Below are 17782 nucleotides of genomic sequence, written 5' to 3'. Positions count from 1 at the left end.
ACACCGTAATTAACACAAGAAGAGTACCATGAATAGGAAAATACCATCGCAAATCACAATCCAAAATTGAGATAACAGGACATTGTTTTCTGTAGTAAAGAAGTCCTCTTTTCCTTTCTGACTGTAATTGTCAGATTTGTCCCAAGAAGTTCAGTCATATTTTTTCCTAAATAATTTGATGCATCACATCGCCGAGCCTACAGCAAAACAGTTCCGTCGCAGATCCGTTGCCGTCCAACCACTCTCAACCGACGATAAAAATTGTTCATAATAGGAACAACCATAAAATAGAAAGAAAACAGTGACCACTAACCGGGTGAGGTTGGCCCAGGAGTTGGTGTTGTTGTAGATGAGGGAGTTGGTACTGAAAAAGGAAAAAGAAGGGTGTTAAGACGAAAACTGTTGGTGATCTGCAAAAAGCACCATGACAATAGTACAAATTGCGTCCTCATGGACGCTATTTGAACGACCCTAATCAAATTCATGGTAAAAGGACTACAAATATATCCTAAGGTAATGACAGATAGCCAACCACACGGTCTCATCGCTTTGACGTCGGACTCAATTTATGCCGTCAACTTAAATTTTAAACTATGTTTTTATTTATATATCGGTTTTGTAAATTGTGTTGCCACATGTGTATACCTAGTACACAGATGCCTCGTTTTACTTCCTCGTATTTTTCATCCAAATCCTCGTAGGAATCCACCGTAAACACGTTTTCAGGGCTAGAAGCAATTTCATTCAGTTCAGAAGGGTCAACGTCCTTTCCAATGCCCAGCACGAATACGGCTGCTCCTTCCTTTTGAAGACAAGACGACGCCTTATCAAGAGGCGTGTAGGCTCCTTGGTCCTTTGCCTGCTCTCCGCTCGTTATCACAAAAACAGGCTGGAGAAAATAACACTCATTAAAAAACAAACATTGTTAAGGAAACGACATTACAGTTTTCGATTTTAAAAAACCGTTACTAATATCGTTTTTTTTTTTATACGTATTCCTTGCATTTATATGGCTGCTTTTTATAAAAACCAAATATCAAGCCGAATTTTTGCACTGCAACACCACTCCACTAATACCACACAGGTGTTTACAACTTCACCTTTATAAATGAGATAGGGCAAAAAACGTCACTTCTATTTTCTTTATGTTTACCACCGTTGATCCCGTTGGATATTCGTTTAATTCCTTGGTTTACGAAACAATCATTAAACTCTTCTTACGGAACACACTTTAATAAAATTACACCTTCTTCTTTCTATTCATACTAAACGGACAAAATTGATTATTGTTCCAGGGAATTAAAGACAACAATAAAAAACACCTTTGATACGCCTCTCGCTCCACCTTTAGGAGTCACTACTTCTTTGCACGCCAGATCCAATGCTTTGTCAATCCTCCGCGAGCCACCCTGGCATTGTAAGAGACCAACTCGTCTCTTCACTTCTTCGCCGTTCAGAAGCTCTCCTGTTAACGTGTTGAACTTAAGAAGCACAGTGGCATTAGTGCTAAATGGTATTAAGGCGACACGACCCACGGTAGGTGACACATCGTAAAAGGTTACTAAACTTTGGACGAACTTCAGAACGCGGTCCCAGTTACCCGGATCTTTACATGAGGAAGCATCAATGACAAAGGTGGTATCCATGGGGATTGGGCATGTTTCCTCTGTAAAAGCAAAACAACACCGTAATTAACACAAGAAGAGTACCATGAATAGGAAAATACCATCGCAAATCACAATCCAAAATTAAGATAACAGGACATTGTTTTCTGTAGTAAAGAAGTCCTCTTTTCCTTTCTGACTGTAATTGCCAGATTTGTACCAAGAAGTTCAGTCATATTTTTTCCTAAATAATTTGATGCATCACATCGCCGAGCCTACAGCAAAACAGTTCCGTCGCAGATCCGTTGCCATCCAACCACTCTCAACCGACGATAAAAATTGTTCATAATAGGAACAACCATAAAATAGAAAGAAAACAGTGACCACTAACCGGGTGAGGTTGGCCCAGGAGTTGGTGTTGTTGTAGATGAGGGAGTTGGTACTGAAAAAGGAAAAAGAAGGGTGTTAAGACGAAAACTGTTGGTGATCTGCAAAAAGCACCATGACAATAGTACAAATTGCGTCCTCATGGACGCTATTTGAACGACCCTAATCAAATTCATGGTAAAAGGACTACAAATATATCCTAAGGTAATGACAGATAGCCAACCACACGGTCTCATCGCTTTGACGTCGGACTCAATTTATGCCGTCAACTTAAATTTTAAACTATGTTTTTATTTATATATCGGTTTTGTAAATTGTGTTGCCACATGTGTATACCTAGTACACAGATGCCTCGTTTTACTTCCTCGTATTTTTCATCCAAATCCTCGTAGGAATCCACCGTAAACACGTTTTCAGGGCTAGAAGCAATTTCATTCAGTTCAGAAGGGTCAACGTCCTTTCCAATGCCCAGCACGAATACGGCTGCTCCTTCCTTTTGAAGACAAGACGACGCCTTATCAAGAGGCGTGTAGGCTCCTTGGTCCTTTGCCTGCTCTCCGCTCGTTATCACAAAAACAGGCTGGAGAAAATAACACTCATTAAAAAACAAACATTGTTAAGGAAACGACATTACAGTTTTCGATTTTAAAAAACCGTTACTAATATCGTTTTTTTTTTTTATACGTATTCCTTGCATTTATATGGCTGCTTTTTATAAAAACCAAATATCAAGCCGAATTTTTGCACTGCAACACCACTCCACTAATACCACACAGGTGTTTACAACTTTACCTTTATAAATGAGATAGGGCAAAAAACGTCACTTCTATTTTCTTTATGTTTACCACCGTTGATCCCGTTGGATATTCGTTTAATTCCTTGGTTTACGAAACAATCATTAAACTCTTCTTACGGAACACACTTTAATAAAATTACACCTTCTTCTTTCTATTCATACTAAACGGACAAAATTGATTATTGTTCCAGGGAATTAAAGACAACAATAAAAAACACCTTTGATACGCCTCTCGCTCCACCCTTAGGAGTCACTACTTCTTTGCACGCCAGATCCAATGCTTTGTCAATCCTCCGCGAGCCACCCTGGCATTGTAAGAGACCAACTCGTCTCTTCACTTCTTCGCCGTTCAGAAGCTCTCCTGTTAACGTGTTGAACTTAAGAAGCACAGTGGCATTAGTGCTAAATGGTATTAAGGCGACACGACCCACGGTAGGTGACACATCGTAAAAGGTTACTAAACTTTGGACGAACTTCAGAACGCGGTCCCAGTTACCCGGATCTTCACATGAGGAAGCATCAATGACGAAGGTGGTATCCATGGGGATTGGGCATGTTTCCTCTGTAAAAGCAAAACAACACCGTAATTAACACAAGAAGAGTACCATGAATAGGAAAATACCATCGCAAATCACAATCCAAAATTAAGATAACAGGACATTGTTTTCTGTAGTAAAGAAGTCCTCTTTTCCTTTCTGACTGTAATTGCCAGATTTGTCCCAAGAAGTTCAGTCATATTTTTTCCTAAATAATTTGATGCATCACATCGCCGAGCCTACAGCAAAACAGTTCCGTCGCAGATCCGTTGCCGTCCAACCACTGCCAACCGACGATAAAAATTGTTCATAATAGGAACAACCATAAAATAGAAAGAAAACAGTGACCACTAACCGGGTGAGGTTGGCCCAGGAGTTGGTGTTGTTGTAGATGAGGGAGTTGGTACTGAAAAAGGAAAAAGAAGGGTGTTAAGCCGAAAACTGTAGTACAAATACAACAATAGTACAAATTGCGTCCTCATGGACGCTATTTGAACGACCTAATCAAATTCACGGTAAAACGACCACAAATATATCCTAACGTAATGACGGATAGCCAACCACAGGGTCTAATCACCTTGACGTCTGACCCAATTTATGGCGTCACCTTAAATTTTCAACTATGGTTTTATTTATATTTTGATTTTGTAAATTGTGTTGTCACAAATGTATACCTAGTACACAGATGCCTCGTTTTACTTCCTCAGATTTTTTATCCAAATCCTCGTAGGAATCCACTGTAAACACGTTTTCAGGGCTAGAGGCAATTTCATTCAGTTCAGAAGGGTCAACGTCCTTTCCAATGCCCAGCACGAATACGGCTGCTCCTTCCTTTTGAAGACAAGACGACGCCTTATCAAGAGGCGTGTAGGCTCCTTGGTCCTTTGCCTGCTCTCCGCTCGTTATCACAAAAACAGGCTGGAGAAAATAACACTTATTAAAAAGCAACCATTGTTAAGGAGACGACATTACAGTTTTCGATTTTAAAAAAACCGTTACTAATATCCTTTTTTTGATATGTATTTCTTGCATTTATATCGCTGCTTTTTATAAAAACCAAATATCAACCCGAATTTTGCACTGCAACACCACAGGGTGTTTACAACTTAACCTTTATAAATGAGATAGGGCAAAAAACGTAAGTTCTATTTTCTTTATCTTTACGACCGTTGATCCTGTTGGATATTGGTTGAATTCCTTGGTTTACGAAACAATCATTAAAGTCTTAAAATGGTCCTGTAACCAGGTGATAAAAACATATTAAGAAATAAGAACGTTACTCTGGTTGAAATTGTATAAGAATATGTACAATGTTTTAAAAATTCCAACGTTTCGGTTGAACCTTCAACCTTCATCAGGGGAAAGTGAAAAAATAATTCGCAAAAAACACGTTTCTTATAGTATGCCAAATTCGAGTCTATTATTATTGAATTATGTCCCTCAAGGCAAGATTTAGAAATTCGTGCGGCAAATGCATGCCATCATCACGATTAAGGGGATTCCTGCAAGTGTTAATTTCCCAAGCCTCAAGAATGCGTCGATTGCGCCAATTAGCATTTGTGCGTAGGATCTTGGAAGCCTCCCAAGAGACAGTGTGACCAGAACGTAAACAATGTTCCGCTAAAGCTGACTTTTGCGAGTGTTTATGTTCCACCGCTATCTGGTGTTCTTTAAGGCGAGTAGAAAATTTGCGTTTGGTTTCCCCGATTATTTCGAGCCTATAAGAAACGTGTTTTTTGCGAATTATTTTTTCACTTTCCCCTGATGAAGGTTGAAGGTTCAACCGAAACGTTGGGATTTTTAAAACATTGTACATATTCTTATACAATTTCAACCAGAGTAACGTTCTTATTTCTTAATATAATCAAAGTCTTCGTACGGAACACACTTTAATAAAATTTCACCTTTTTGTTACGGTTGATACTAAACAGACAAAATCGATTATTGTTCCAGGGAATTAAAGACAACAATAAAAAACACCTTTGATACGCCTCTCGCTCCACCTTTAGGAGTCACCACTTCTTTGCACGCCAGATCCAATGCCTTGTCAATCCTCCGCGAGCCACCCTGGCATTGTAAGAGACCAACGCGTTTCTTGACTTCTTCTCCGTTCAAAAGCTCTCCTGTTAACGAGTTGAACTTAAGAAGCACAGTGGCATTAGTGCTAAATGGTATTAAGGCGACACGACCCACGGTAGGTGACACATCGTAAAAGGTTACTAAACTTTGGACGAACTTCAGAACGCGGTCCCAGTTACCCGGATCTTCACATGAGGAAGCATCAATGACGAAGGTGGTATCCATGGGGATTGGGCATGTTTCCTCTGTAAAAGCAAAACAACACCGTAATTAACACAAGAAGAGTACCATGAATAGGAAAATACCATCGCAAATCACAATCCAAAATTAAGATAACAGGACATTGTTTTCTGTAGTAAAGAAGTCCTCTTTTCTTTTCTGACTGTAATTGCCAGATTTGTCCCAAGAAGTTCAGTCATATTTTTTCCTAAATAATTTGATGCATCACATCGCCGAGCCTACAGCAAAACAGTTCCGTCGCAGATCCGTTGCCATCCAACCACTCTCAACCGACGATAAAAATTGTTCATAATAGGAACAACCATAAAATAGAAAGAAAACAGTGACCACTAACCGGGTGAGGTTGGCCCAGGAGTTGGTGTTGTTGTAGATGAGGGAGTTGGTACTGAAAAAGGAAAAAGAAGGGTGTTAAGCCGAAAACTGTAGTACAAATACAACAATAGTACAAATTGCGTCCTCATGGACGCTATTTGAACGACCTAATCAAATTCACGGTAAAACGACCACAAATATATCCTAACGTAATGACGGATAGCCAACCACAGGGTCTCATCGCCTTGACGTCTGACCCAATTTATGGCGTCACCTTAAATTTTCAACTATGGTTTTATTTATATTTTGATTTTGTAAATTGTGTTGTCACAAATGTATACCTAGTACACAGATGCCTCGTTTTACTTCCTCAGATTTTTTATCCAAATCCTCGTAGGAATCCACTGTAAACACGTTTTCAGGGCTAGAGGCAATTTCATTCAGTTCAGAAGGGTCAACGTCCTTTCCAATGCCCAGCACGAATACGGCTGCTCCTTCCTTTTGAAGACAAGACGACGCCTTATCAAGAGGCGTGTAGGCTCCTTGGTCCTTTGCCTGCTCTCCGCTCGTTATCACAAAAACAGGCTGGAGAAAATAACACTTATTAAAAAGCAACCATTGTTAAGGAGACGACATTACAGTTTTCGATTTTAAAAAACCGTTACTAATATCCTTTTTTTGATATGTATTTCTTGCATTTATATCGCTGCTTTTTATAAAAACCAAATATCAAACCGAATTTTGCACTGCAACACCACAGGGTGTTTACAACTTAACCTTTATAAATGAGATAGGGCAAAAAACGTAAGTTCTATTTTCTTTATCTTTACGACCGTTGATCCCGTTGGATATTGGTTGAATTCCTTGGTTTACGAAACAATCATTAAAGTCTTAAAATGGTCCTGTAACCAGGTGATAAAAACATATTAAGAAATAAGAACGTTACTCTGGTTGAAATTGTATAAGAATATGTACAATGTTTTAAAAATTCCAACGTTTCGGTTGAACCTTCAACCTTCATCAGGGGAAAGTGAAAAAATAATTCGCAAAAAACACGTTTCTTATAGTATGCCAAATTCGAGTCTATTATTATTGAATTATGTCCCTCAAGGCAAGATTTAGAAATTCGTGCGGCAAATGCATGCCATCATCACGATTAAGGGGATTCCTGCAAGTGTTAATTTCCCAAGCCTCAAGAATGCGTCGATTGCGCCAATTAGCATTTGTGCGTAGGATCTTGGAAGCCTCCCAAGAGACAGTGTGACCAGAACGTAAACAATGTTCCGCTAAAGCTGACTTTTGCGAGTGTTTATGTTCCACCGCTATCTGGTGTTCTTTAAGGCGAGTAGAAAATTTGCGTTTGGTTTCCCCGATTCTTTCGAGCCTATAAGAAACGTGTTTTTTGCGAATTATTTTTTCACTTTCCCCTGATGAAGGTTGAAGGTTCAACCGAAATGTTGGGATTTTTAAAACATTGTACATATTCTTATACAATTTCAACCAGAGTAACGTTCTTATTTCTTAATATAATCATTAAAGTCTTCGTACGGAACACACTTTAATAAAATTTCACCTTTTTGTTACGGTTGATAATAAACAGACAAAATCGATTATTGTTCCAGGGAATTAAAGACAACAATAAAAAACACCTTTGATACGCCTCTCGCTCCACCTTTAGGAGTCACTACTTCTTTGCACGCCAGATCCAATGCCTTGTCAATCCTCCGCGAGCCACCCTGGCATTGTAAGAGACCAACTCGTCTCTTCACTTCTTCTCCGTTCAAAAGCTCTCCTGTTAACGAGTTGAACTTAAGAAGCACAGTGGCATTAGTGCTAAATGGTATTAAGGCGACACGACCCACGGTAGGTGACACATCGTAAAAGGTTACTAAACTTTGGACGAACTTCAGAACGCGGTCCCAGTTACCCGGATCTTCACATGAGGAAGCATCAATGACGAAGGTGGTATCCATGGGGATTGGGCATGTTTCTTCTGTAAAAGCAAAACAACACCGTAATTAACACAAGAAGAGTACCATGAATAGGAAAATACCATCGCAAATCACAATCCAAAATTAAGATAACAGGACATTGTTTTCTGTAGTAAAGAAGTCCTCTTTTCCTTTCTGACCGTAATTGCCAGATTTGTCCCAAGAAGTTAAGCCATATTTTTTCGTAAATAATTTGATGCATCACATCGCCGAACCTACAGCACAACAGTTCCGTTGCAACTCCGATGTGCTCCAAGCACTGTGAACATGAACTTATGAGAAACTTGAAGGACCCTTCTTAAATTCGTGGTCAAAGGACTACAGATAGCCAACAACTACACGGTCTCTTCCTTCGACTGCCTCTCCATAAAACACTGAGAGCGATCCTGAACACCATCAGATGCGCAAACGGGGTTATAAGTGTCCGGGCAAGTTGGACAAAGGCACTCAGGTGAATTGTCCACAACTTTGCAGCCAATGTTATAAGGGGCATTGCAGCCAACAAGGGAACATGCATCGACAACAGGAATTGTGGATGTTGGGGAAGGCGATGGTGTCGGTGTTGCTGCGGTTGTAACTAGAAAGTCACGGATAAAGTGAGTTTTTAGAGAACGTGAAGAACATAACATCAATGAGGCATCTCAAACTTGAACAGGTTGTAAACTGAATGTATCTATTCTTCTACAGAGAAGTGCTTATTTTGGAAAAGCACAGGAAAACATTCACACTGCTAAGTAATGATCAGAAGTAACGATTTTGTAACGGATACCTAAAATACAGATGCCTCTCTTAATGTCGTCAGCTCTTTCTTGCAGATCCTCAAAGGATTCGACCGTAAACACATTGTCTGGTCCAGAGGCAATTTGGTTCAATTCCGTATGATCCGTATCTTCTCCTATGCCCAACACGAATACGGTTGCGCCTTTCTTCTGTAAGGCAGAAGAGGCTTCATCGAGAGGAGTGTATGTGTCCTTATCCACTGCTTGCTTTCCCGTCGCAATTACAAAGACAGGCTGAAAAAATACAAGTTCGGTGAAAGCCATGCACATCTCTCTACCAAGGTAATGGGGTTACATTTAATTTTTAAACCTCTTTTAGTCTGATATTAAATTAAAACAGACGTAAGGCAAGAAAACATTGATATGAAGTCTAATCATTGATACTTTACCCTTGGTACATCTCTCATTCCGTTCTGTAAAGTGAGCACTTCCTTGGTGACCAGGTCCAATGCTTTGTCAATACGCCTCGAGCCCGCCTCGCATTGCAAAAGACTGACTCGTCGATTCACTTCTTCGCCGTTCAGGAGGTTTCCAGTCAATGAGTTAAACTTGAGAACCACCATTGCATCGGTGCTGAATGTAACCAAGGCGATGTGGCCAACAGTTGGTGAAACATCATAAAAGGTTACTAATGTTTGAACAAACTTTAACACGCGATTCCAGTTACCAAGTTCTTCACAAACTGAGGCATCAATAACAATAGTGATGTCCATAGGAATTGGACAAACTTCATCAGCTGGTTCAAAAGAAAACAAAATTTCTAATTGACATTTATTTCAAGTCTTAATAACTCATACACTTTGCATGCTGGTGGAAATAAAGGTATTGCCAGGCGTGACATGTCTCCCGTTTTTTAAATACCTTCTTGCTACATTCGAACAGTTACACCAATTCACTTGACAAAGCGGCAAAAAGGAAAAATTTTAGCGGACCGTAATGTATAATATCGCCCGCTAAATTAGCTGATCATACCGCGCGTACTATCTGAAACATATAATCAAAATTGCAGATGTATAACGAACGTGCGAAGCCATGATTTTGTGTCCCTGATTGGTGCATTCATGTTAGCGAGAGGAGTGAACTGGCGCCGTAAGGTTCCAAATAGCCAATTTTTGGCTATAAGAACCCTACTGCGAATGTTCTCCTACTTAGCGTTTCCCAGAGCCTAGGGTCATGCGCAGACATAACATCCGAGGCTCTGGTGACGAGAATGTTCTCAGGCTAAGTGAAGCACTCTCTCCCGAATAATTTAAGCTGAGAGAAACAAAAAGTTTAAAAGAGCGGATTTTTTTTTTTTTTTACACAACAGTACAATTATAGCACGCGGAATTTAGTTTTACAAGTAAAAGGTTACCGTTCAAAGTTAGCTGATAGAAGGCTAAGTTTACGAACATTTACCATGCGGAGAAGTGTCCGATCGCTCAAAGAAACGATGCCATATAATAAACAACTTACCAACCTCACTTGCTCGGGACCGTACTGGGGAATATTGGCCCTCGGCCGTTTTTGAACGGACCTCGCTGCCCTCGGTTCGTACTGCCAAGACCTCGGGCTAATACTCCCCTGTACAGCCTAGCGCGCGGTTAGAAAGACGTTAATATGTGAAATGCTTCATTATCATAAAGTGAAAGTTAGGAAGATCATCACAGTTAGCGAAGAAATTAAGGAGTCGAGATTTGATAAGCAATCGAACCCATGACAGTGTGATTGCGCTGCACCTGCTCCATCAACTGAGCTTTCAAGGCAACTCAGAGCTGGTCAATTTTGCCAGTACAGGTTGTATCCCGCTAGGGGTGAATGAAATGAATTTACAAACCTTGGTGTCATACATTTGAACTGTGACATGAAAATGAAAGGAAAAAAGGAGCATCGACGATAATCAACTCATATTCGCACAAAAATGTTAACTCAAACCTGTCGGAGTTGGTGTTAGTGTAGACACTGGTGTTGGCAAAACAGAGGGAGATGGCACTGAAAAATAACAAAGCGATAACTGTTCCGAAAGGAAAATGACAACCTGCGAACAGATATAAATAACCTGTACGTGAAATTTTAATTTTCAGGAATTCCCATCGAACAGACAATTCCACGGGCGTTTAAAGTGTAAGCTAAGTATCAGACTTGCCAGATCGCTATTTTCGACTTGTCAGACCTCATCATTTTTTTATGAGAAGCTACTAGGGGCGTAGCGTAGGGCGAGTCACACTGACGGTACTCACCAGATTGTCGCGGTTTCGCCACTAGGGGAAGGAAGGGGGGTTAGGGACAGGCACCCCAGGACCCCCGCCCTCCCTAGCTACGCCCTTGGCTACCCTTAAAACTCTTTCATGGTTATTATTTCTTGGCTAATAAACACAGACAGACCAAATCGGCTAACTCAATATTGTACCCAATTCAAATTTCCTGGGGTTAAGATTCATCGTATCATCGTCATTATTTTAATTCAATGATTTAAATTTAAGATACTGAAGAAATACACAACCCGCATATAGCAAAGCTAATCGAGGCAGGCTGTGTAACTTGCAATTTAGCAAAATAGATTAATAGTAAATGAGGTAAATAAATAAAATAAAATAAAATGGGTATACACAGACATTCACAGATAGCTAGTATTTACAGAGATAGAGCACTAACCTATAAGAGGACATGAAACATAAAGAAGTAATAATGATAGCTAGAGTGTGATCAATGATAAGTGGTAATTTTTAAGATAAACTTTGAGACATCAACATAATCATCCTCATCACCAAGCACCGCATGGTGAACTTTGTTTTTGAAACGTTTCTTCCTAAGTTTACGCAAGTCAGGCTTCAGGCAAATCCATAACTTAGCTCCGAAAATGGAAAGCGAATTAAGTCGAATACTCAGTCTTGATTTATTAACATACAAGTTGCCAATATCAGAAAATCTGGCGGTAAATGAATGAAAGTCGGATGAAGAGGTAAAAAGATCAGAAATATTCTGAGATTCTTTGTGTATTATATTTGCTTTATAATGTAGCTCTCACATTTAAATGATATACACATATCTGGAACAAACGTTTTATTACCAAAGGGTTTGAGTTGGGTACAACATTGAGTTAACAACTACTTACGGTCGCACAGTTTTCCTTGAATTAAAGTAGCAATCGGCATGACTTCTCTAAAGGACGAAGATACAAAAACGTTTTCTTTGGTGGAAGCAATTGTCTGGAGCTCTGCTTCATCAGGACCTCTGCCAATCCCAACGGCGTAGACTGCAATTCCTCTGTTTTTGATCTTCTCCGATGCCTCAGAAAGGTCTGTGTAGGACAGAGATGTTGTTTGCTTCCCATCCGTTAAGAAAATCAAAACCTAGAGAACAACGTTTAAGGCAATAACAGTTAATTTTGAGGCAGCCACCTTGTTCGAGGGAAACACCGATCAAAGCTAATAACCTCGACCGTTCTCCTATTTTCAGAAAACAATGTAACCATCTCATTATTTCACCTCGAATGGAATAAAACATGAACTTGCAATTGACCAGCTCCCAGATAAGATCGGGTTTAATAGCTCAGATAGTAGAATAGTGTAGCGCAATCGCGCGCTCCTAGCAACTGTTCCAATGCTCGCTTAGTCATTATAACCGTAGCTCAAAGTGCGTCTTTCTTGTATTTTACTGTCTTGTGGTCAACTTAAACATGCATTAGGTTGTGGCATCTTACCTTTGATACATCTGGTCTCATACCATTCGCGACCTGGAACAAATCACGATCTGCAAGCAGGAGAGCTTTATCAATGAAAGTGAATCCCCGCTGCCACGACATTTCATCTAATGCTTTGTAAACTCCATCTGCGCTTTGACCATTACTAAAGAGCAAAACAACCTTAGCATTGGTACTGTAGGAAACAGCTGCTACATGTGCACCAGAGGGACTAACATCAAGTTTGCTGACTATGGCTTTTACAAATCGCTTCGTTTTCACCCAGTTCCTACTTCCAATGCTCCCAGAAGAGTCAATAAGGAAAGCTACATCCGCCACCGGTTTGCATTCCTTATCTGGAGAAGAAGAAGAAAGTAAAAAAAGGAATAAAATGGGTTTCAAGAAATGTTTAAAAAACGAGCAGCAGTGTACTATCGGGTTTAAAAACAAGAGGCGTAGCCGAATGTTGTTAGACCCTATAAAACACGTGCTGCTAGTTTTTTAAACGGCTTCAAAAACACTCCACAAAAAACCGTGTCTCTCGGGAGTCTGAACAAAGGTTTAAATTGTGAGGGCAAAATATCAGCATTGCCTGATTTCATACCATGGAAGCTTGGCACTAGTTATCCGTTTTGCCGGACGGAAGTGCACTTCAGTTTGTTAGATGGAGAATTTACGAAAACTTGGCATTGGAATTGTGACAGTTCTTTGTGTACGAATAACTACAGAACTAAAAGAATAACGTACTACACCTTTCCCAGTGATCCTGAGCTTCAAAACGGATATAGGAAGGTTCTTATAAACGAAATAACTGGAGAAAACATGTGATATGCAGCGGTCACTGGAGCTCGAGAAAACGAGAGAACAAGAACATAAAAACATTAAAAAAAAAACCATCCAGGGAGAGGAAAGGGGAAAAGTGGAGAACAACCTCTAGAGGCAGCGTAAAGAAGCAACAACAAACTTAACCCCCATATACCCTCGTATCCGGAATCGAACCTGTGCCACATTGGTGTGAGGCGAGTGCTATAACCACTACGCCAACCTTGCTCCCTTCAGAGTTAACTTTGGAATTCAAGGTATGAAGATTCTTATTTGCATAGAAAATGCTGGGGACATCTGCAAGAATTTTAAGGTTAAATATTTGATGAGTTTAGTTTTCTTTACCAATACTGATAGCCATAAATGTTGTGACATACCACATAGTCCAGCTTTTTCCACAGTAATCAATTTATCAGAAAGACAAGACTGCCTCTTCATTACGCACTCAGACCGATCCTCGACGCCATCTGAGGTGCAGACTGGACTGAATATGTCAGGACAAGTGGGACAAATGCATTCCGCTGAACCACGCACAACTTTGCAGCCGACGTTGTAAGGTGCATTGCAACCAATGGCCCTGCATGGATCTGTATTATAAAAAAGTCACATGACATTCAAATGGTTGAACAAACGGTGATTGTTGACTATAAAAAGCCTAACCATTGACTTGGAGAGTTTACCAACAGGAAGTTATTTACCTGTTGTTGGTGTTGCTGACGGCGTTGGCTTTGGAGTTGGAGTTGGAGTAGGCGATGCAGTTGTATCAAGAGGTACGCCTGAGCAAAGAAAATAACGATGACATCTTGACAACCTCCAAATATATACAGCACTATTAGTGTCAAACACAATTTTCTTAAGGCTCCTTAGAGAAAGTTGTCACTAAGGTTTCACAAAGTAGGAACGTGCAATCAAATATACTTCATCAAGTGTCACCAACGATACCTATACATAGTGCTTTCTTTATCTCTTTCACGTTGTCATTCAGGTCGTTGTATGAGCTAACTGTAAATGCATTCTCAGGAACAGAAGCAACTTTTTCAAGTTCTGAGCTCTCTATGTCCTCTCCTATGCCCAAGGAAAACACTGAGGCCCCTTTAGCCTGAAGGCGGAGTGAAGCCTTTTCAAGCGGTGTATAGTCTCCTTGGTCCGGAGTCTGCTGTCCAGTTGTAATTAGGAGGATAGGCTTCAAGGAAAAAAACACGTTACAAACATCAACAATACAATAACCCCTAACCCTAACCCTAAAACCTTCAAAGGTCCGCTTTTTTCCTGCATAAAGCCAGTTGTTACGTGTTGGGATAACCAAGAGACGTCCACGAACAAGGCATAAGTGAAACGACCTCCGGAGTACAATATAAGGCACGCAACAAAATTGTGAGAACAAGCAGTTACCCCCTTTCACTATTGTTTACTTAGTTTTATATTGTTACAATTACTTAAGTTAAAGATTAAGTTAAGCAGTTCGTAAAGCAGGCTTATTGTCTTTCATGGCCATTCCGGTATTGATCTTGATTAACTTCCAACTCCAAGTTCCACCGACTGTAGACAACAATGCTTGACTTCCATGATTCACTGGATTCTCTCTACTCACTGGATTTTCTGTGTAGACAAACTCTTATGGAGGACTTCATGATGAAATCTGACTTCTTTATTTTCTTCCCTTTTCGGCTATCGTCACTTTCTTCTCTCCGGATATAGCAAGATCAAGGGTTACAGTTCCATCATAGAACTTTATCGTAGTTGATTACAACTTTCTCACAGTAAAGCATTCGTAGCATAAGTTCAATCACAGCCGGCACGAGGGTAAGCCCTCGGGCAAATAAGGAGAGAGTCCTTTCTATTACTTACAAGCCTGCTTTTATACTTTTACTCTAAGCATCTAGAAAGTTCTGTTGCTATTTATAGTTTATTACAAGGTGCACTATTTGTGGAAACTGCTGAGTCACATCAAAGAAATTTCTGGAATATTGAAGGTTGTAAGATAATTGTAGAAAAGTCTGGAATTGCGTGACAGATAAACTAAAAGTAATTCCGATCCTCATAAGACAGTTATAATTCAGAAGTCAACTGTCAGGGTAAGCAATGGTTAAAGCAAAAACTTTGTGTTAGAAGTTGTTAGACTTACTTTTGAAATATTTCTCAAGCCACTTCCTGGGACCATTACTTCCTTGCTCGTAAGTTCCAAGGCTTTATCAATTCGTCTGAAACCCCCAAGACACTGAATACGACTTATTTGTGTGTTTACTTCTTGCGCCTTGAGAAGGACCCCCTTTAATGAGTTAAACTTGAGGATCACGTTGGCTTCAGAGTTGTATTGCACAAGAGAAACGCGTCCACCAGACGGAGACACGTCCAAGAAGCCAACAAGAGTTTGCAGAAAGTTTAGCAAGATGATCCAATCACGTCGACTAGAACATTCAGATGAGTCAACGATGAAGGTGGTATCCATGGGGATTGGGCATTCTTCACCTGTTGATAAAAAAAATCCGAGATATTACCCATAACGTTTTTCTTTAATTTTCTTTTGGTGATCTCCCGGCAAAATGGTTTCATACTCAAGAGCTGATCGCTTTAAGCTCTTATCTTGTTTCCTTGGTACATGTACTGCTTCATTCTAACATGAACTGTAATCGCATGCCAATGAGTGATGATAACCAATAATCTTAAACAATCCTGCATTAAATACAGAACTACAGAATCTTAATGCTTGCAGAAGCTAGCCTTAGAAATTGTTTTAAGTAACGACAACAACACGGAAAATGTGTGATTTACCATATTTTTCACTTGGAACCTTAGCACATTCCTTTTGACAGCCATTAAAACAACACTTGTCCTTGTCTTCACAATCATTATCACGTTGGCATTCATCCCCTTTGCGATCGCATAATCCATCCAGTCCTTTCCAAGGCAAAGGACATTTATCGGGTTTGTCTTAAAACAATAAAACCACAACACATTGAGATAAATTCAAAATGACGAAACTCGCTTAATTGCGTAACGTTTTTCCACCGAAACAAAAGAAAACGTTTGCATGATAACAGAGCTCTATTCCCGGAGGACTAGCTGGCGACATCAACATGGCCACCCTTCCTTTGTTTAGGGACACCAACATGGCCGCCGTAACGTCACGAAACACTCTATAGGCAACCCGCTGAGGTGTTAGGATGGGTTCTAGTGTGCTCCTTCCCTTTCCAATCACTTCTATGATTTTGCCTGCTTACATCTTTGTAATTGAACGTCGTCTTTGAATGAATATGGATAGGTTATTCCTATAGTTCTGCTGGCTGATCCTTCAAAGAGCCACATTTCTCGAGGTCGTATCTTCTTCAATTATTTTACGTATGCACTTACTTACCTGCAACACAGTTTGGCCTCAATGGTCTGGTTACCCTTGTTCCAGGTTTTTCTTTCCCCGCGCTGTCTACGCAATAAGCATCTGGTCCATCTAGTTGGATAGGCTCAAATTTGCCACCACGTGTACATCGTGGGATGAATCGACCCGGAAGATATTGCCTCAGGGATTGCAGGTATGCCCGTTGGCACGCCGTAGGATTAGGACCTGCAAAATGATTAATTTAGTCATCAGGAAAACGTTTGCAATATAAGAAATAATAGCGTGGGCCAACGTGCCTGAACAGTAACAATGTTGATAAAATCCTATCTCCTCTTTGGTCACAGCAGTGCTACTATTTCGAGTTGATTAGTTCACAAGTTAAAGATGTAATTAAATTAATTCATTAAATATTGCATTAACGGTTGTCGTGTTTTTTTTTTTTTTTTGCGCAGAATTGCAATTTGTAACTTACGTGGTATTTACGAGAATGTTTTCTTTCAGGTTTTACGACAAGGAATAAAAAAGTGACAACAACATTTATATATAAAAATATTGAAGGGCCGCAGCCAGGGTGAAACATAGTTGAAATTTAAAAAACGATCTCTGGCTAAAATGATTTAAAACTACGAGCTTTCGACTGCCCAAACTGCAGTCTTCGACGGGTAAAATGAATGATAAGAAAGCGATGAGAAAATTTGAATAAAAAGCATGAATTGCGAAATAAAAATGTAAATGGTTATGAATGTTTGTTAAAAAGAATGTTGTATTGCCCAGGTAACGGGCAAGAATTGTTATCTGCGTTTGGTGTCACTCTGGTATGCCACGCTTCTAATGTTTTTCTGGTTCTAAAAGTGCCTTTGTCAATAATTGACGCGTTTTCAAAATCAATGGCGTGGTTTTTGGACCAGGCGTGATTAGCCATTCTAGAATCTTTGGCCGCAGTTTTTTTTTTTAATTTCAACTACATTTATGATGAATATCCCGTTGAGCATGACTAACCTTCACAGTCTGGTCGATTTGGGCGAGGTGTTTCTGTTCCCTCTATGGTCCTTCCGTTGCTGTCCACACAGTAACACATCAACTCCTTGCACTGGATTGGATCGAATGAACCATCGGGTCTGCAGAATGGTGTAAATTTGTTTTTTGACCTTTGAAGAGCTGCATTCCGCTGCATTTCACATAGTGTTTTAGGTGTGCTTGGAGTTTCTATTTCTGCAACCATTAACCGTGAGAGAGCAATC

General features: G+C 40.0%; 1 protein-coding gene across 1 annotated transcript in view; it reads right to left on the bottom strand.

Annotated features, from left to right (window-relative positions):
- The window catches only part of LOC138007322 (uncharacterized), a 227884-nt gene that overhangs the window by 106881 nt on the left and 103221 nt on the right, over positions 1-17782 (bottom strand). The window contains exons 95-118 of the mRNA XM_068854143.1: positions 17541-17753; positions 16563-16766; positions 15980-16138; positions 15333-15676; positions 14150-14390; positions 13906-13983; positions 13585-13794; positions 12407-12741; positions 11819-12056; positions 10639-10695; positions 9114-9460; positions 8715-8958; positions 7604-7947; positions 6296-6539; positions 5977-6027; positions 5304-5647; positions 3998-4241; positions 3679-3729; positions 3006-3349; positions 2328-2571; positions 1996-2046; positions 1323-1666; positions 646-889; positions 314-364 (exon numbers count right to left, since the gene is read on the bottom strand). Coding sequence (XP_068710244.1) covers positions 314-364; positions 646-889; positions 1323-1666; positions 1996-2046; positions 2328-2571; positions 3006-3349; positions 3679-3729; positions 3998-4241; positions 5304-5647; positions 5977-6027; positions 6296-6539; positions 7604-7947; positions 8715-8958; positions 9114-9460; positions 10639-10695; positions 11819-12056; positions 12407-12741; positions 13585-13794; positions 13906-13983; positions 14150-14390; positions 15333-15676; positions 15980-16138; positions 16563-16766; positions 17541-17753 — 5226 coding nt within the window. The remainder of the gene's footprint in view (positions 1-313; positions 365-645; positions 890-1322; positions 1667-1995; positions 2047-2327; positions 2572-3005; positions 3350-3678; positions 3730-3997; positions 4242-5303; positions 5648-5976; positions 6028-6295; positions 6540-7603; positions 7948-8714; positions 8959-9113; positions 9461-10638; positions 10696-11818; positions 12057-12406; positions 12742-13584; positions 13795-13905; positions 13984-14149; positions 14391-15332; positions 15677-15979; positions 16139-16562; positions 16767-17540; positions 17754-17782) is intronic.

This window comes from Montipora foliosa, chromosome 1 (genome assembly GCF_036669935.1).
Source record: "Montipora foliosa isolate CH-2021 chromosome 1, ASM3666993v2, whole genome shotgun sequence".
Lineage (NCBI taxonomy): Eukaryota > Metazoa > Cnidaria > Anthozoa > Scleractinia > Acroporidae > Montipora > Montipora foliosa.
Note: the sequence above shows the minus strand (reverse complement) of the source record. Positions and strands in the feature narration are given on the sequence as shown.